This window comes from Vigna angularis, chromosome 5 (genome assembly GCF_016808095.1).
Source record: "Vigna angularis cultivar LongXiaoDou No.4 chromosome 5, ASM1680809v1, whole genome shotgun sequence".
In the NCBI taxonomy this organism is placed as follows: Eukaryota; Viridiplantae; Streptophyta; class Magnoliopsida; order Fabales; family Fabaceae; genus Vigna; species Vigna angularis.
Window position 1 is genome coordinate 39504040 of NC_068974.1, and position 19908 is coordinate 39523947.

General features: G+C 31.7%; 3 protein-coding genes across 3 annotated transcripts; all 3 read right to left on the minus strand.

Annotated features, from left to right (window-relative positions):
* Window positions 1-487: 487 nt before the first annotated feature.
* On the minus strand, window positions 488-3002 carry LOC108339801 (uncharacterized). The gene is made up of 3 exons (XM_017577013.2): window positions 2763-3002; window positions 2524-2672; window positions 488-947 (listed from the first exon to the last, which is right to left on the minus strand). Exons 1-3 carry the CDS (start codon window positions 2887-2889, stop codon window positions 870-872), a joined length of 354 nt encoding a protein of 117 aa, XP_017432502.1. The 5' UTR covers window positions 2890-3002; the 3' UTR covers window positions 488-869.
* Window positions 3003-4893: 1891 nt separating this feature from the next.
* On the minus strand, window positions 4894-8159 carry LOC108339736 (uncharacterized). The gene is made up of 5 exons (XM_017576935.2): window positions 7485-8159; window positions 6905-7201; window positions 6225-6398; window positions 5741-5959; window positions 4894-5539 (listed from the first exon to the last, which is right to left on the minus strand). Exons 1-5 carry the CDS (start codon window positions 7887-7889, stop codon window positions 5135-5137), a joined length of 1500 nt encoding a protein of 499 aa, XP_017432424.1. The 5' UTR covers window positions 7890-8159; the 3' UTR covers window positions 4894-5134.
* A 6992-nt stretch (window positions 8160-15151) lies between these two features.
* Window positions 15152-19482, minus strand: LOC108340489 (sulfite reductase [ferredoxin], chloroplastic). The gene is made up of 8 exons (XM_017577909.2): window positions 19160-19482; window positions 18145-18924; window positions 17770-18066; window positions 17064-17261; window positions 16353-16487; window positions 16153-16269; window positions 15910-16068; window positions 15152-15801 (listed from the first exon to the last, which is right to left on the minus strand). Exons 1-8 carry the CDS (start codon window positions 19328-19330, stop codon window positions 15595-15597), a joined length of 2064 nt encoding a protein of 687 aa, XP_017433398.1. The 5' UTR covers window positions 19331-19482; the 3' UTR covers window positions 15152-15594.
* Between the last annotated feature and the right edge of the window lie 426 nt (window positions 19483-19908).

The window sequence follows — 19908 nt, forward strand, 5'->3', positions numbered from 1 at the left end:
TATTAAGTACTACTTTTTTCCTCGTGCAATCTCCAAAATAAATATTATGGAATTTATTAGTTATATTATAATTAAATTCTTAAATTATATTACACACTTATGATAATAAAGGTATTTTTTTTATTTCACAATAAAATTATTCTCAATTATTATAAACGTTTAAAAATAGTAAATTCAATTTAAAATAAAAACAAATTAATTTAATAAAAAAACTAAAATATTCCCATAAATAGTTCTTAAAAGAAAATTACAAACTAAGATATATATATATAGACTTCTGCTATGCATGGGATAAATACTGATTTTCATAAATTAAAAATAAAAATATAAAATTATATTATAATTAAAATTCATAATAGAAGTAAGTTAAAGTCATATATTATGTTCTAGATTTATGATACAAAATATACAATATTTCTTTTGTCACTTCTTTTTTTTTCACTTATAGATTGAATTGCTTCCGCTGGCTGTGCAAAGTGGGGGTGGATTGTTCGCCACAACCACAACTTCCATCAATTCCCTTTTAATAATCACCAAGTTATAACACTCAAAGAACTTCAATCTTAACTAACAATGAATTCATCATTAGACAGAAAAAAAATGATGACTTTTTCAGGTAGTCATATCCAATAGAAATTTCGCACAAAATAGCAATGTCCCCTCAAAAAACACATTTTATTGTGATATTTCAGAATTCGAATTTCCTAAGCAACCCAATTTGGAATATGTTTTCTTGTAAAAGATCTGTGGTGTCTAAAGAAAGTGACTTGATCTTTTCTTGTAAAGTCGAGCACTGTCATTCTGCTGCTGCTGCTAAACATTTGAAATATGATCTAACAGACAGTGACCACGTACTGGTTAGAAACCAATCAAGCTTTGATGGACTCAACACGTGGCCTCCATAATCCCAGCCTGTACTTGTGTGTGTATTTCAATATTAACTTCCTCTGCAAAGCAAAAACTAGTCGTTAGGAAGAGTTTGCAAGTTAATCGAACAATTTGTATGTCTTGTGGACAATAGAAATGATTGTATCTTAAAATCCATGTAAGTACAAAAACCCAATCCTAACATAAGGTGGAGGTCATTTCAGTCCCAATGAACAAGTTATGGGATTAAAAATCTGACCTGAATTGTTTCACAAGAACTGACTACCATGACAAGGAGTCGTTTTACTTCCTATATTAGAGTCAATAACAGCCCCTATGATTTGTCCAAATTTATCTTGGATACGCGAATGTAAGACAGAATAGAGGTTATAGTGGCATCTGAGATAACCCATGTTAAGAAGATCCAATCATATAACCATGTATCTAACACAGGTAGTGTGCCAGGATGAAGATGACAACAGTACATAAAACATCTTAGTAAACACAGAAAGATGCAGAAAATCTAATCACTTAACAATGTGTACATGTAACCCTTTTCTACTAGCATGTCAGAGCCAGTCCAATGGCTTGATGACAGAGCAGAAGGGAAATTAATAGAAAAGGTAGCAGGCATTGAGAGGAGAATAAATTTTGTCAAAGACAGGAAAATCTGCAGGTTCAAAAGTCATACATATTTTTCTAATCTGTAATTTGTGTCAAATACCAGTTCCTTTAAAAGCATAAACTGTTGAATGACGGCTCACAAATGGCTTTATTAATGTCTAACAAATTATCACGTAGAACAAGGTGCACTATGAGCCGTATAGAGATTCTAAAAAGCCCTTTGATAATCCTACAATCAAGACCCTCAATTTGATAAATTTCACTAAACCATGGTCATTCATCCTCGTTTTAAAGGACCATTTAATACAAGGGAGAGAACTGAATGGGAAATGGCATCTCATGATTGGAGGGGAGGAATGCTCAACTCCTCATTTCCCCTTCCCTCAATTCCCCTTCAACCAAACAAAATGTAAAGTTACAATGCCAGTCATAAAATTCAACGATTTAAACACAAATTTGCTTACAGAGTTAAAGAAAAAACCAGGCCACAATTCAACATAGATTGAACTAATAAAGCAAACAAGTCAATCCAGTGCCTTCCAGGAGTTACTAAACACAAATCAAACTGAGGTATTTAATTCCGTTACTAGTTAGTTGTCTTGCTTGACTGATTGTAACTGAAGTACGCGTGTAAACTGCGGATGTGATCAATTAGTTCTTAAGTTAAATGCATTTATCTTTCTGTATGTAGCTCAGCCTGTATTACTTTTAATTTTGATCTCAACTGTCAGCATTCGCCAATCTCCCTTCATTGTTATTTATTACCATTTTCACATAACGCGTAATCTTATTCTTCCTCTACAGGTCACCATCCAGATTTTACTTTTGGAGAATTGCCAATTTCTTTGCGACAAATAGGGAAACGATAATAGCCCAAATTTTATACAGAGTAGGCTGAAAAAAAAAATCACTCTATATACAAATTTTGCAAGAGCAATGAATCTGTTTCACACATTAAGCTAAAGAAGCAGAAAGCAATCGTGAAGCAGAAGAAAAAATGGAGCCAAAATATTAGGAATAAGGAATATATACATGTTTGCAAGGAATGCCGAGCTTCTTGAGCTTGAGGGTGCGAGTGACAAGAAGCTTCTGGAAATCTCCGATATCGGATTCGAGCTTGGGAACGTGAGACTCAACCCCTTTCCCAATTCCGTTTAGAAACTCTGGTATTCCAACCTTCACTGCATTTGGCGCAAACAAAAATACATTAGGGCGTGTTTGTTTGGTTAGAGATCAATGCAGCAAAACAGAAGGATAGAGAAAGAGATTACCAGCATAGTGGGGTGATTTGGAGAAGAGTCTAGAAGAAGAAGAAGGCGTAGAGTGTGGGAGTGTTGAGATCAAATTAGCACCTCCTTTGGTGATGATTCTCTGCAACTGCAACCACGCCATTCCCATTTTTCTCTTCAACGTTTTGTCAAACACCTTCAAAGCTTCCCCAGACACTTTACCTTCATACGGCGTTGTTAGGTTGGTTGTTTAATTGTTTTTTTAGTTTCAATTTCATCACTATTTTTTAAAAGTGATTCAACTTCATATTTTCCATTAATATCGGATAAATGGTGTTAAATTAATATTACGTATCAATTTGTGAGTTTTTTTTAATTTTTATTAATTTTTTATATTATTTTTACTTGTCATTTTAAAGTTGTATAACATTATATAATCAATATGACGTAACAATAATAATACAACGTTTTATCTTAATTTAGTTTTTTTAGTCTTTATATTTGTTTTATTTATTTAATTTAATCATAATTTTTTAAACAACACTGTTCCCTTCATATTTAAACAAAACGTTTTTGTATAAATCTTGATATTTTTAATAAAAATAACATTTTTATTAAATATTTATGAAAATATTTTTAAACGACATTTAAAATCTATATCTTTAACTTTAAATATTTGTATATATTGAGATATTAAATATTTTAAAGTCAATAAAATTAAAGGTATAGATTGAAAAAAAAGTAAATTTTGAGGGACAATTTATTTCATTTTTACAAAAATTAGAATTAAATTAAATAAAAAATAAACATAAAAATTAAATTGAGACCATGTCACATTAAACTCACAAAAAAAGTTAAAAAAAAATAAAAAAATTACAAATCAACCTATGACACTCATTTTAACACTGTTTGTAGAAGAATAAAAAATAAATCAATTTTTAAAAAAATTCAAACACAGACAAAAACAAATTAAAAGATCAACTTGACACTTTTCAACAAAAATAATAATAAAATAAATAATTGGACCTAAATTTAATCTTAAATAAAATAAATAAATTTAATTATATAAGAGATTAAAAAGATTAAAAATATCCCCTAAAAATGGTTCTTAAGAATTCACAAATTAATATATATTCAATGCATGAGATAAATATTTATTTTAACAAATTAAAAAATATATATATATATATATATATATATATATATATATATATTATACTTAAAATTCATAATAATAGTACTATTATGTTCTAGGGTTATGATACAAAATTTATAATATTTATTTTTTTTCACCTTTTTTATGCATTTTACAATTTTGTTTTCACTTGAGATTGAATTGCTTGAGGTGGGTGTGCAAATGGGGGTGCATTGTTTACCACAAACACAAGAACCTTTATCCCATTCCATTCTATTAAATCACCATTCATATAACTCTAAAAGAACTTCAATCTTAAATATGAACTCATCATCATTAGACAGCAAAAAAAAAAAATGACTTTTTGCATGTGGTTATATTTAGAGTTCAAACCCTATACTTTCCAATGTTGAATTTTCAAAATATCAAATCTGTTTCTATTATTAAATTTTGAAGACTTAATAAAGGGACAATACAAAAAATTTAACACTAAAAATTCAAAAACATGGAACCAAGAAGACAAGTATTAACCCAGAAAAAAACTAGCGAAAATTTTCAAACAATGTAGCAGCCCTTAATTCAATGGATCCATTATCAACTTTCAACAAGAAAAGTTCCCAGCTTATTGCTAACAACACATCCTTATTAAATGGTGCATGACGTTGGAACAAAGAAAAACCCATCTCCTTATTAAATGCTAACATGTTCCTCACTGAACAATACAATTGCTTTGTTGAATTTGATGTCCTCGTGACAAACTTTAACTTAAATACAACTCCTTATACATTTTGAATGTTGCAACATCTTGTGTTTGGCATACAACATCAAGATTCAGTCCAACTAAAAATTGATATCATTCTTTGCCTAAAACTTTAAAATAACGAGTTAACGAGTTTTTACTATACTGTTTCATTTTCTCATTTTTATACAATGTAAGACTTAGACTTAGATTTGAATTCTTTGACGGTGATCTAGTTAAAACATGAGTTTATCTAATCAGTTTCTCATTGCAGAACAACTTAAAAATTACTTGAGGAACTTTGTACGAATTTTGTTGTTTTGACAAACAAAATCTCCAGTTACACCACTGATCAGGGATTTTCAGAATGCTTACCTTATTTCTCATAGCATATAGTACATATTACATGAAAGATCTCAAACTACAAATCTTAAAACATGAAAAGCCTGAGTGATTCATTGTGCACTGTTATCTTAGGATGTGCAATTTTATGTCAGAACCAAAAGGCCTAATACGTTGAAGTGGAGAGTTAGAGAGTGACTAGTGAATTTTCTCAACATCAGTAGAAATATGACAACGCAAAGGGAAAACTGCTTTGCCATTCTGTCTCATCAACAATGAGGAGTTGCCAATGTCTCTGAGTGGTGATCTTTTTGGAGCTAAGAATCCACCATTACCACCATGAGTTTTTCTTTCTCCACTCCTTTGAACATCACCGTGCTTGCTATTTTCTGTAAAGTTGCTATTTTTCTTTGATGAACAAACCACTATTCGCTTCTCCAGCTCATTCTGTGTGTCCACTGGAATGGGCAAGCATTTGGTCCCCTTCACCACATTCTGTTCCTTCTTCAATCTTTCAAGATCACCACGGACCATGGAGAGTTCTGCTTCAAGTTCCTTCGTTTTACTTTCAGATGAAACAGCTTTTTCTTTCCATTCTTGCACCTGCCACAGAAAACAAACACAGGTGCCAAGATTCAGAGACCAAATCCATGAAAATGAAAAACATGGCATGTTTTATTCAGTTAGAGGGACATTGATCATCAGATGAAAAACATGGAAACATTGATCATGTAAAGTTCAAAAATTTATAGGTGTCAAATATGACTAAAGAATTTGATATCAGTGAACTTGTATCTATCTTACAGCATTGTGAAGGGATTGAATATCAAAATCAGATTGCTTGGCTCGATCTTCCCAAAAATCTCGAGAAGCTTGTAATTCCTCCATCTCTTCCCTCACCTGACCAAGCATCTCCTGCATTTGTGACCATTGCTCAGTCTCTGCTCTAACTTGCTCTACAATTCTCCGTACGACAGTTTTGCAGTGCCCTGAGCATGGATTCCCTTCACAAGATAGTTTCTCCTGCATGGTTTGTCAGTTCAAAGTTTGGTAAGAATCCATTTTCTTGATTCAGTTAGTAAAGAAAACTGTGTTTTACATCAAAAAGATTGACCACTCAAATCAATTCATGTCAAGATTTTCTTATTGATGCTGCAAGTTTTTACTTGGATGAAACAAGATCAAGTGCAGTGCACTTTAGCCAACATTGTGTTTGTGAATAGTATACACTGATTGTTAACAATAGCCTGCTATGAACTAGTGATCAACAAAGAAATCATGAATATACCCGCTGAGGTACTCTCATGGAAGATGAATCTTGAAGTTCAACTCTCTTGGAAGTTGAAGCAGAACTAGCAAGAGAACAAGTAGCACTGGACAGCAGTGAGTTATACTCTTCCTCCATTCTCTGTAATAATATTCCCTTTGACAATCCCTCCATTTTTCTCCTCAGAATCTCCACCTGTAAATTAAACAAAATCCGTTCAGAACAAAACATCACATGACAAAACAAAGTGCCTTAATCAAGCTTTGCTCAAATTAGATAAGTTCACTGGAGATTGAAATTTCACTCTAGAAAACATAACAAAAAGAAGCACTGTGATTTCCTTCATCCTGATAATCAAACAGATAAGAACCTGTCTGCAGCAATATTAATTGCTTTGTACAGTAATATAACAAAAGTCCACAATTTTTTCCTCCTCAAAACCAAATTTGAAGTGATTATAATTGGTTGAGTAAAAATTTGATTTTTCAAAGTTTCAAGTACAGTGGCCACTTCAAAAATACGATGCTTCGAAGATCTTTTAAACTCATTTTTAAAATATCCTTCTCAAACACAAATTAGTCATTTCCAAGTTAGTTTTACTAAAATCTGCATAACTGGAGCATAAGAAATCAGAAGGTAAGATAATAGTCAAAACTCAAAACATGTGCCAGGGCAAAACATCAAGGTTATATCATACTTACATTCAGTTTTCCACTTGCAACAATGCTATCATCAATTCCGCTACACCTTTTAATTGACAGGCTTATGTTTTCCATCTCTTGAAACTCCCTCATATATATCTCATCTGAGGATCCTCCAAGCTTCTCTAGCCGGCTCTGCAGAACACAGACTTGCTTGTCAAAATTTTTGTTTTTCTTGGCTCCTAAATCCTTCACTTTCGACCTCTTCTGCAATCTCTGAAGTTTCTCAGTCAACTCATGAATCTCCTCATCCAAAACCATATCAACATTCTTCCCTTCACAAATCCTGATTCTTCCCTGCATCATCCCACTTTGCAAGTTAATACAAGTGAAACGACACGACCACTGAAAACCATCTACCCAATTAGCCCCCAACCGATTCACAATGCATCAAATGTGACAAAAAACTGATTTTGTTCAGAAAACCAAGGAAGAAGACGTTTCTACAAATCAAGTAGCAAAAGTTTGGACTTGGACCATCAACCATGAAAATTGGAACATAATCACAGACTTGAAAAAGGAGGTAAAATTTAGAAACATGAAATGAATAAAGTGAGAAAGAGGGTAGAGAGAGACTAACAGAAACAAGTGTGTGAAGAGCAGATCTTAGAGTTGTCTCCATCTTAACACGAGTCCTCTGCAACTTCTTAACCGCAATCTCCTTCTCCATCCTCAACAAGTTACATTCAGCCCTTAACATTTCTGCTTGAAACTTCCACTTCTCTTCCTCCAAGGCCCACCCTTCGAGACTCCCCACTCTCTCCCTCCTCCTCTCACCCTCACTGCCACCGTTGTTGTCCAACAGCACTATGGGAGGACGTGCACGTCTTTCTCGATCAATCAGAGTCCCCAACCTGTTGCTATTGTTGCTTTTAACGTCCCTCCGGAAAGAGGGTCTCCGGCGAGGAAAGTGCAGGATCCTCGGGGTTGGAGGAGGCGGAGGGTGGTGGCGCCACTTGGGTCTTCTCGATGCTGCAGTTGCCATGTTTTCAATTTCATGCAAGGGAAACAACAAGTTGAAAGAAAAAGAACAAAGAATATCTAAATGTGAGATAGTCCTATGTATGTATGTAGTAGAAGTAGCAGCAGCAGTATCAGACACACAGAGAGAAAGAGAGAGAAAGAGGTTGTTGGCGTGCAACCTCGTGAAGTGGAAGAACAGATATTTGAAATGGAAAAAGGTTGTGTTGTGTTGTGTGTGTTGTAAATGACAAGGTTTTACGGTATGCGTTTTTGTGTTGTTTGGGTGGCTTGTGGTTGGAGCTTCTCTCTTCTATTTATTTCCAACGTTGGACACTGTTACTGGTTTACGGGAATTTGAAAAAGGTCACTTTCAAATTACAAACACAACATGCACTGTCATCGCTTTGCTTGCACCAACACAACACAATACGTTAAAACCTTGGCCACTGTTACTTACTACTACTCATCGACTCATTTTACCTTTTTATTCACACTTCGTTTACTACGTTAATCCCACACACAATCCCTAGATTACAGTGAACTACATCATTAACTTACCTTTTGTACCTTTTTAAATATATAACTATTATTAACTATTTCAATTTTCCTCATTTCAAAACACTCTTTTTATTTATAAGTTTTCAGTATTTTTAAAAAATCAAATATAATATATATATATATATATATATATATATATATATATATATATATAATGATACGGTGAGATACTTTTATATTCATTTAACAAGAAAAAAATTATCATAAAAATTATTTTTTTGTAATTTTTTAAGAAGTTAAAAAAAATAAAAAAATAATGTAAAATAAATATAAAAATTTATGTGTTAAAATATAATTTTATATATATTAGAATTAAAACAAACAAGAAAGATTAACTATTTTGAAGGAAGAAATTTTTTACTTAAGAAATATGACATCACTTCAAATATAAAATATTTAGATTTAATACTTGTAAGTTTTTTTTTTTTTGCATATCATTTAACTCTTTTATTTTTATCTAAGACATACTTATCTCGTCTATTTTGACACATCAGTCATTATTTGATTCTAATTACAAGTGGATTTTATCACACAAAAATGTATTTATCTTTGAGGTATAAATTAATTTGATCTTTCTTCTAATATAAAACTTTAAGGAAACATTCATGTTTTATATTTCCTCGAAATATTATATATTTTTATCTTTTCACATTCATTAATGATGATATTTTTTCGAATTTCAATGTGATAATTTTCATTAAAAGAATAAATGAATTTTTTTTATACCATTTGGCACCCACAATTATAAAAAAGATTATATGATGTAATGTTAATATATTATTAGTGAACAGAAGTTGTTGTGTTATCAACTTAAAAATAATCTAAACGTGTGTTTTAATTAATTATTATAAAATTTAGCAGAAATACTTCAAAGATACGTTATTTTCCTCTTTTTCGTAGAGTTTGGTAATGATCTTCAATGTGTAGGAAGATTCTTCGTGTTGTGATTTCACTCTGCAATACGAGTAAAACATGAGGTCAATTAAAAAAATGATTAAGATGCGCACAAGTAGAATTTAATTTGAAAATTTTAAAATGAGTTCATTATTCTAACTGGAAAATTTTGAAGTTGAAAGTTGTTGAAGATTGTAAAGAGGAAATATAGAATGAATATGGTTGATTTTGTAACGTGGAGGGTTGCAAAACAGAGTCTCCACGAATGAAGTTTGAGCTGAGTAAGATTTTTTTCATACTTAATTCCATAAGAGGACAACAAAATAATTATAATTTAGTAGGGAGAACAAAAGATAACCCTTCATAAATACACTAAAGTAAGTCTAGTAGGTTAGGGTTAAGCATACCACTTCTTCGTAATTAATAATTTATTTGACGGTTTGGGTTAGTGTTTTTAATCTGGTTTTATATTATTTTCAAATTACAAGTTTGAAACCGAAATAAAACTAAAGGTGCTAAAAAGGGTTGAGTTCAGTGGATTAGTTTGGTAATCCAGTTAAAAAAAGGTAGAATGATCACTTTAATTTGATAGTTTGGCAAAGTTCATCATGTTAAACTAACCAATCCAATAGATTGATTGAGGTTTGATACAATTGATCAATATTTGATATAATTCAACTCAGATTTGATACTACTCGATCGATGTATGAAATAATTGTAACGACAACTTGTTTAAGTAAACTCTTTTAACTTATAATTAGTTTGAAAAGTCTTCATCCGTCAATTTGTTTAACAACCCGACATCTTATGTGATTGAATTGTAAAAGTCAAATCATTCTTAAGTGATAGAGCCAGTTTAATCTGATATGTTTTTTAGAGGTCAAAGTTAGGTCGAGTTTAAAGGGGATGAGTTGATTTATTTTCACAACTTTAGATAAAAATAATTTTTTTAACTAAGTAAAAATTAAAAACAATGATTTAAAATGTTAATTTGTTTATATTATACTATTTAAATGATATAAATATAATATAGTGTAACTTAGATTATTATTATGATTTGTAAAATAAATTTTAATCATTAATTATTAATTATAATATATTTGTTTGATTAGGTTTAGTATTATTAGTTCTAAAACTATTTCAATTTCTGAGTGAGTTAGAACAATATAATCAATTAAGATTAAAACATAATCAATTAATATGGGTAGTTATAACAATTTTACTTTGAAAATCACATTTTTTTAAAATTAAGTGAAAATTTTCAATATACAAACATCTCATAATACAATAAAAGTTTTTATAGTGTTACAAACCATTTTTATCCTTCACAAATAGTATAATCAAAGGAAGAGAGTTCTTCAATTTATAAATATTTTCTATGGATTTTAATTTTAGTTAAAGAAAATATATCGCTTCATTTCTTCTTAAAAGTAAAAACATCTTCTTCAACTAAAATTGAAAAGCACAAAAAATTGTGTAATTGGAAATCAATGATTGATTAAAAAAATGAGAAGCCAAATTATAATTAAAAGTCAACATAATTACAACCAAAATAACAAAAAAAATAAAAGTGATACCCAATGAATGATAAAATAGCATCCCCACATAATAAACCAATAATATATCAAATTAATCATAATTAAAAAAAAAACTTACACCCGAAATAAAACTTTTACAGAATTTATGATTAATGATGTTGATTTATTCAAAAGAATATGGTTGAAATTGATTTATTTAAAAGAATGTGCGGTTAATGCTAATTAATTATGTCGTTATGTATTTTTAATTAATGCTAGTATTATCGATGAAGAAAATTATTATTTGTGTAAAAGAAAATTTAATTTAAAATTGAAACATTCTTGAGAAGCTTTGGGTAGATTGAATTACTGAAAACAAAGTGTAGAAAGCAGGTTATTTGGTTTGTCCATTAATATGAGATAAAAATGAAAACAGCATTGAAGATGGTAGGAAAAGAAAAATAATATTTTGATATCCATAAATTTTTTACATTTATTTAATTTATTTTTAAAAATACAAATATTTATTTTTTTATGATCATTTTACATGTTTAAGAAAGTGGTGATTTTTGAAATAGAAAGAGAAAGGGTTTTAAAGAAAGTCACAGAAAACAAGGAGTTTTCTGAAACTGCGTCTCTCTCATTCGTCACTGGTGCGTGCCGTTCAAGCTCAACCACCATTTTTATTCTTTACTGCTCTCTACTTTTCTCTTCAATGCACACAATTTCACACTAGCCGTTATCCATTATTCAATTCTTATTTATTGCTATTATCTGCTCAATTATATACCAATTATGTCTCTTTTTCATCAACTTAAATATAATTATATTTTAATTATGTCTTAAACTTTGCTTAATCTTTAAATCTAAAAATACATTTTTTTCTAATAAATATAACTTGTCCCTACTTAGGAATTTGAACATATTATATATATATATATATATATATATATATATATATATATATATATATATATATATATATTTTTTTTTTTAGTATATGATTGACGGTTATAACAGTAAGACTGATTAGAAGAGGTCATCAAAAATTAATGATAATAGATTAGAGTCTATGATTACAAAGTATTACAATTCAGATAAATAATATACTAATCACATGATTAGAAAAGATGGGAGATCAGACGAAAGTCTTAAATATCATTTTAAATCAAAATTATTGATAATAGTTATTTAGAAAGTAATTAACTATAATTGGGTTGTGATTAATTTATGTATTTATAATTTATCAATTAATATATAATTTTTTGTATAAGAGATATATGTGGTAGAAATACAAAATATCTTACTTTGAAAAAATATACTTAACGAATATTCTTAATGAATATGAAAATATTTAATTGTAGAGAAATATCACTGATATTTTATGACATGTTTATGTTTACATTCAAAATAAAAAAAATGGAGTTAAAAGGTTAATAAATATTCTACTAGAGAATGTGATAAAAGAAGTATATTAATAAATAACATCACGAGATAGAAACTTACCGATTAAAGTCTATGGTAAGAATTTAAAACGATTTATTGAATATAAATATTTTGTTTATTGAATATAAATATTTTGTTTATTGAATATATGAAATATTTTTTAATATTTTGAAAACATTCGATAAGAAGAGAGAGAGAGAGTGAATAGTTGCTATTAATGGCATCACGCTGTCAGCACAGTTTTATATCTTATTCGTTTGGACATAGTTAATTGGCACCTTCTCCTTTTTGTTTTTTTCTTTTCGTTTTTTTTTAATTTCTTTTTTTGCATGGTTGGGTTGGATCATTTCTATTAGAGAAATAATATATTAATAAATACAACTTTTTTACATTAATTCTTTATTCTTTAATTTAAAAAAAAATATATTTTTTTAATCATTTTATCAAATATATGTTATTATATATGTAAAAAGTCCAACATTTTTTAATTTGGAATATATATATATATATATATATATATATATATATATATATATATATATATATATATATATATATATATATGGATACAAACATCATTTTATAAGTCTCTGGAGTTAAGTTGGGTTTAAGTTTACTTCTTCACATAGTATCATAACCAGGTGAATATTTCCTACTTAAGTTCAACTATTAAATAATAAATCTTTATATTAATAAAAATTAATTTTTTCTTAATCTACGCACGTTGAAGTTAAAATCAAAGAGGCATTAGAATAAGTTAACAAGTACAATGTTCACTTAAGTTTAAACTGTGAAGTGAGATGATATTTCAAAAGTTAGATAAAGTTAAATGAATTAGAACCAAAGACATAAGAGAAAATTGTATAAGGTTATCCTTTGTGTGGTGTTTTGTTTTTGTGTCTGTCTCATGCACTATAGGTACTCAGATTCTCTTGGGCTTCTCGTTTCGATTGATTGGTCATCACTCTCAAACAAACCAAAACTCACAAAGTTTGGTGAAATTTGATAATGAAGTGCTAGTAGATGTAAGAAACCATGAAACTTGTATCGAAATTATTTCCTCTCTTTTTGTCTTCACCACTCACGGATCTTACTTCACCGTTCTAAATTTCAGAGCACACCTTGGATCTATGAAGTCACTCATCCACTTTTTGCTTGGGTTTTATTTTAGTTAATTATGGATGTCTCAAAACTATGATATGATTTTGTTTTATTTTCTGTATTAAACTTTGATTATGATAGGTATTTATACAGAAACTAAACGTAAATTTAGTCATTTTTATCCAAAAACATTAATTATTTTTTTATATGATAAATGATGAATTATATTGAATATAAAATTTACAAGTTTTTATTTTCAGTTAGAAATTTAACTGTGACAAGTTTCACATTAGATAAAAATGAGAGAGTAGATTATTACACAAAGGTGTAAGACTCATTAATCCATCACCTTAAAGTTTTGGATATAAAGTGATATCAATCTCTTATATAGTTGGACTCATGTTTTTGTGTTTGTATCGTAGAATCGATAATTCGTCTCGATGACCGGCTCATACGAGTAGTTACATTTATGCATACAATTTTTTTAATATATTAATTAACTTTGTATTTTGTAATTAACCTTTTGTTTGAACTCACTTAAATTTAAGTAAACTAATAACATTAACTCGTGAGCAATAAATTTCAGGACAATAAAATAAAAGTTCAAAGCATTTGGTGGAATAAGTTAAAATTGAATTTAAACTCTATGAAGACAGGAAGCACTGGTTGAAATTGAATTAAGCTGTATAAAACTGGAACATTCGTTTTTTAAATATAGTGGGAGCATTGGAATTTGAAATATCAGCAATTCAAATCGATAGTGCGTTAAAACCAAGTTTATTTATTTCATCATCAGTGCTGTCAACGTTTCTTTTAAAAAATAATTAAAAAAATTCAATTCTTTCAAAGCTGTGTAGACATGTTTTTCAATTTTTAATTTTGTGGGTGGAAAACGGAACAAAGAAATTATGGAATAAAAAGCAGAGTCTACGTTTTATTAATCAATTCCTTTCGAAGATTTTCATGATTTTACCGTTGCAAATTGTACTATTATTTATAACTTTGTCTTTATCTGATGCAAGTTGTGAGATGAGAAATTGTTTATAATAAAACTTGAATTTGCAATATGAAAGTTGATTTATTTGTTTATAGCAGCTTTTGAAATTAAAGAATTTTAGCATTACTGCAGATTTGCCTTGTTGCTCTGACATGTTGGTAATGGAAGTATCCAGACAAGTCAAATGCTTATTTTATGCATTATGCTCATAATCAATGCTAATTAAGAGATTATTCAATGCCACCAAAAGCACTTTCTTGTCCTTTATGTTTTCCTCTCTCTTCATAATCAAACTTTATATACTCTTTCTACAATTCAAAAAACAGCTTTGTATATACGTCTTTGTGATGTCTCCAAAATTTATCTGTTTGAAAGTTATTTCAAGTTAGTTAAAACCTTCTTAATCAAATTTAAAACTAAGAAACTTGTGTAAGCAATCATGTGATGGTGTTTTCCTTAATGATTAAATATTATAAATGTTTGGTTATTTTTAAATCTATAATATAATTGTAAGAACATATAGCATTTTTACTCTTTTTCTGCTATAACGAGTTTTTTACTCGATTGATCAACAATTACATCAGTTTCCCTTTACGAAGAAGTACTATCAGATTAACTTCACTTTAATAAGTACAACTTCACAGTAAAGACTACCAAACACGACTTATCTATGTGACTTTTTTAAAACTTGTACCATTTTGGTGCTTTTGCCGCAACTCTCTCATGCTCAAAACCATGTCAGCTTTACATTCTAATCAATAGAATTGCCGATAAAAATAACAATAACCAACTGAAGAGATGAACACATACATATACGGTTCCCACACCATGTTCTGTAATTAGTCACTGACAACATGATTGCAATTTACAATCCTGATCAATGAACTTTATTTGAGCAAGAACAAAAAGCCAACAAGATCTTACCTAACAACATTACTGCGGAGAAAAAACCCAGCTGTCTGACAGCCAAAATTTGATACAGAAATGATAGGAAGGCTTATTTTGTGTTCAGAAACTGGAAGAAAATGATGAACCGAAAGATTCTTGCCAAAGCGGTTTCGGATAAAAAATATTAATAACCCAAACATTAGTTTAGTCTATCCCCAGAGTTACCACACAGTAACAACAGAGAGTTGTGTTGAGTTGCCCATCCACCATTTCTGTCAACCACGAAGGAACATCTCTCATACATTTCCTGACTAAGTAAACGGAAATCATTCACCTTTTCCATTTTGGTTAGAAGCAACATAATTACGGATAATTTCCATGGCCAACTGATGAGCACTTTTGTTTTGAAGCTTTGCCAATTCATCCATTGCATCGTACGTCTCCTTGTCGGCAAAAAGCTTGAGATTGTGGCGTGATGGTGCAACCACCGGACCTTCCCATTTCTCAACATGTTCCTTAAGCTTATCAAATCCCTGGAAACAGAAAACGGAGTAACTTAGACCAAACTTACCTATCACTTTAAAGATTAAAGCAAGAGTTAGTACAGATCACATGTAAAAAGATATACCGTCAAAACTCACCATTCTGTTTGTGAAGTCACCAAATGATTCTTTAGATTGACGTCTTTGCTTCCAATAATAAAGTAAAGGTTCCAAAACATTTTCAAGGTCGTGAAGCTTCACCTTGTCCATGAAACTTCGAGCTAATGATGTTTGTTTCTTGTTCCCTCCAAGCCAAATCTGCACGAGAAAAGAAAAGTGAGCATGTTACTCTGCTGAACTTTTCTACCAATTGTAATTGGGTTGAACTGCTGATCAGCAAACCTGGTAACTATTTGGGCCATCACCAACTAGCCCAAGTTCAGCCATGTATGGTCTAGCGCAGCCATTAGGGCATCCAGTTATCCTTACAACTACAGACTCACTATACCTCAGACCAACCTGAATTGCAGACAGCAAAGAGTTTAAGTATATATTAGTGATTTCCATCAAATCAATAATGCCATATATATCTGAAGCGATACCTTATCAAAAACAGCCCGAATACGCTTAAGAATGTCAGGTATCCCACGTTCAGCTTCAGTAATTGCAAGTGGACATAATGGGAAAGCAGGGCATGCCATTGCTGTTATGTTGAGGGGATCTACAAATCTAGGTTGCTGTTCACAGCAAAAACAGGTCATTATAGTCTAATTAAAAAAAGATTTTAAAATACTGAAAATATAAATTCAGAAACAAAGAAAGAGATGAGACTAAAAAAGAGTAAGCAATGAGAAGGAAAATAGAAGAGCAGAATAACATTGAGCATGATGCCAAGCAAGTGTACTATGGAAGAAATTAACCAAAATACGATAAGGGAAATTTCAATCACCAGTTCATCATACATGTCAAGCATCAATCAGAAGGGCATTGAAAAAGGAAAATAAATACTAACAACTTTCCCTAGTGTTGGAACTTTTAGTACACGAAAAAACAATCCATCACAAGGGCGACTGCTAATCAGATCTACAAACTCCTAAAAGTTACCATTGTTATCTGTAATAATGATATGCACGTTTCCCAATGAAACACAAGGAAAATGCCAAGAAATTATGATTTATAAATGAAACTCAAAATTTAAGGCTTTTGAGCAATGTCAAGTGTCAAGTGAGCAGGGACAAATCAATTAAATACTTTATTAACAAACACTGTTTAATACAGAAAACAATGTAAAGATTAAACTGTAAGCATCTCACCAGCAGACCAGCCTGAGCAAGAGTTGTTGTAATTGGACGCTTCCATGAAGAACGAACATCAGTCAAGATGATGTTCTGATTTGGAGTGATTCTCACATTCAAATTATACTTCTCAATAACCTCCCTCAATGTCTTTTTCATCTTTCCACCAATTCGACCATTATCAACATGAAGCCCATAAAATAATTTGCCATCACCCTGGATGATGAAATCCAACAAATGAGCCCATACATAAAACATAAGGAAATGGAACTTTATTTTAGCAGAAGACAATAACACCAAAGAATGAGCCAACAACAGAATGCTTAACAACATACAAAGGATATCTCAGTCACAAAGCAAGAACAGACACGCACACACACATATCTATAAGTAAAATCTACAAGGCACCAACAATATGAAAATTTAAACTAATCTTCATTTACCTAATGTGCCAGATTTTTTTTAGGTTTCTATGTTTGCTTATCAAACTTTTTCAGGCATATCAGAACTGAAACAAGTACACACATCAAAGGCAATAAAGCAAGTATAAGATCCATCTCAGCTGTTAAATCAACAAATAGACATCAAACATGTGAATCCTATCATCCAACTTTCATCATTCCAAATTTATATCACTATGAATGGCATGCATCGATGAAAAATACTATGGACACACAAGCAAACATAGAGACATTGCTTTTATTCGATCATCTAGAGAACCAACCTGTTCATGCCAGCCAAGATAACTTTTAAATTCCCATTCTGGCAATACACGGAAAGGTTCAAATTTCTTGCCATAATACTGCTCAACCACGCTTCTAAACTTTTCAATTCCCCAAGAGCTGATCAGATATTTCATTCTACTATACCTGCGGTCATCTCGTCTCCCATTTTCTCGTTGTGTGACAACAATTGCCTTCACTGCATACAAAATATCCTCCTTTGGTACATAACCTAACGGTTCGGCCAAGCGAGGAAAAGTGGTTTCTACCCTATGAGTTCTTCCCATTCCTCCACCTACCTGCAAGAAAAATTCAAAGATCCCAGTCAGAACAATGGTAGAAAAAAATCCCTCAACGGTTATCCACATCCATCTTACATATATGTTGTACCCTTGAGGCTCCCCTGCTTCATCGGTGACAACAACAACACCAATGTCATTTGTGAGAATGTCCACCGAGTTATCAGTTGGTACTGTAACAGCAATTTTGAATTTCCTTGGCAAGAACTGAGTACCGTAGATGGGCTCCGGTGAATCTGGGAAATTTGTCCCATGAGAATTGTCATTCCGTGCCTGAACTACTTCAGGCGGTTCTGATGACAAAATCTTTTCTCCGTCTACCCAAATATCATAGTAGAAACCAGACTGGGGAGACAGGAGCGCAGCAATGTTTTCCGCAGTCTCCTGAGCCAAAAGATAATCCTTTCTCACGAGGGGCGCAGCAGGAGCAAGCACATTCCTGTTTAGGTCACCACACGCACCAAGAGTCGAGCCCATATTTCTAATAATGGTACCCATCACTGTTTTAAGATCCTTCTTAAGAACACCATGGAGCTGAAAAGTTTGTCTGGTGGTGAGCCGAAGCGTCCCAATCCCAAACTGGTCAGCAAGATCGTCCATGGTCAAGTAAAGTTGGTTTGAAACCTTCCCACAAGGGTTCTTAGTACGTATCATGAAAGAGTAGCTCCGAGAACCACGCTCTTCTCTATTGTACTGTTGATAGCTTCCATGAAACTTGATCAACTGAGTGGCAGCCTCACCTATATTAGGGGCATCCGTCAACATGTCCTCATTCAGAGGATATCTTATGAAATTGCTTTGTTCTTTGAATATTTCAACTTTGCTGCGCTTTACAGTGGTAGTTTCAGGCTGCACGGGCTACAAAGAAACCACAACCACAACAAATAACGAGATTAGAATTCCACATTACTCCAGAGTAATCCACCTTATTCTTTTGAAAACGACCACGCACGTTATAAAACAACATTAAACAAATCGAACACAGAAGCTTAAATTGAGAATTGAAAAGATTAATAATAACTAAAAGGACAAAAGAAAGAGTAAATGGAAAATGAATTGAAGTGAAGAAATGGACAGAGAAGAGAGAAAAAACCGTAGAAACGGCACGTGTGATGACGAGAGAACGCGTGGATGAAGGAAGCGGGAGAGCATTGCGCGTGAGAGAAGAGGCGGCGGCAGGCCTCAAGCCATGGAAGTTTGGGATCTGAAGCTTGGCGTCCTTCAGCGCCGCCGATGTGGTAGCTGCACCGAACGACGTCGTCATGAGGTGGAGAAGGAGGAAGCGAGAAAACAGGAAAATTGGAAGATAAGGACGACGAAGAAGATTGAGATGATGAAGAATAAGGGTTTTGTGCAGTGTTGAGTGAAAACAAAGCAGTGCGATTGGGTGGTAGTGGCAGTGGTGTAACTGGTGAGAAAGAGAAAGTGGGTTTTGTTTCTCTGTTCACGTGCCTACCACGAGAACGCTTTCAAAGATTCCTATATTCGCTCGGGGGAGGTGTGTGCCACGCGCATGCATACTTTTTTTTAGTTTTTGTTACAACACTGTGAGTGTAAAGCACTCGCCGGCGTACACTGCATGAAGCGCGTGGAAAGTAAATATCCTTCCCTAAAAATAAGCAGTGTGGGACAAACACGCAGACCGAAAAGGTGAGTGTTTTTATGTGACCAGCAAGAGCCAGGAATGAACCTGGACGGAATCTATATCAATGGAACTTTATTCACGATGATCAAGGAAAACAAAAGAGAATTAGGTTGCCCTAATCAAATTCAAATCCAAATCCAATTTGTGTTATTGATTATTAATTATTAGTAACTAATATAAGTCTTAATTGGTGTCTC

Coding starts and splice junctions, on each gene's coding strand:
- LOC108339801 (XM_017577013.2), bottom strand. CDS start 2,889: ATGGGAATGGCGTGGTTGCAGTTGCAGAGAATCATCACCAAAGGAGGT. Junction 2,673..2,762: donor CAAATCACCCCACTATGCTG/GTAATCTCTTTC, acceptor CGCCAAATGCAG/TGAAGGTTGGAATACCAGAG. Junction 948..2,523: donor TCGGCATTCCTTGCAAACAT/GTATATATTCCT, acceptor TTTGCTTTGCAG/AGGAAGTTAATATTGAAATA.
- LOC108339736 (XM_017576935.2), bottom strand. CDS start 7,889: ATGGCAACTGCAGCATCGAGAAGACCCAAGTGGCGCCACCACCCTCCG. Junction 7,202..7,484: donor CTCTTCACACACTTGTTTCT/GTTAGTCTCTCT, acceptor GGGATGATGCAG/GGAAGAATCAGGATTTGTGA. Junction 6,399..6,904: donor TTGCAAGTGGAAAACTGAAT/GTAAGTATGATA, acceptor TTTAATTTACAG/GTGGAGATTCTGAGGAGAAA.
- LOC108340489 (XM_017577909.2), bottom strand. CDS start 19,330: ATGACGACGTCGTTCGGTGCAGCTACCACATCGGCGGCGCTGAAGGAC. Junction 18,925..19,159: donor TCACACGTGCCGTTTCTACG/GTTTTTTCTCTC, acceptor GTTTCTTTGTAG/CCCGTGCAGCCTGAAACTAC. Junction 15,802..15,909: donor GTGACTTCACAAACAGAATG/GTGAGTTTTGAC, acceptor TTCTGTTTCCAG/GGATTTGATAAGCTTAAGGA.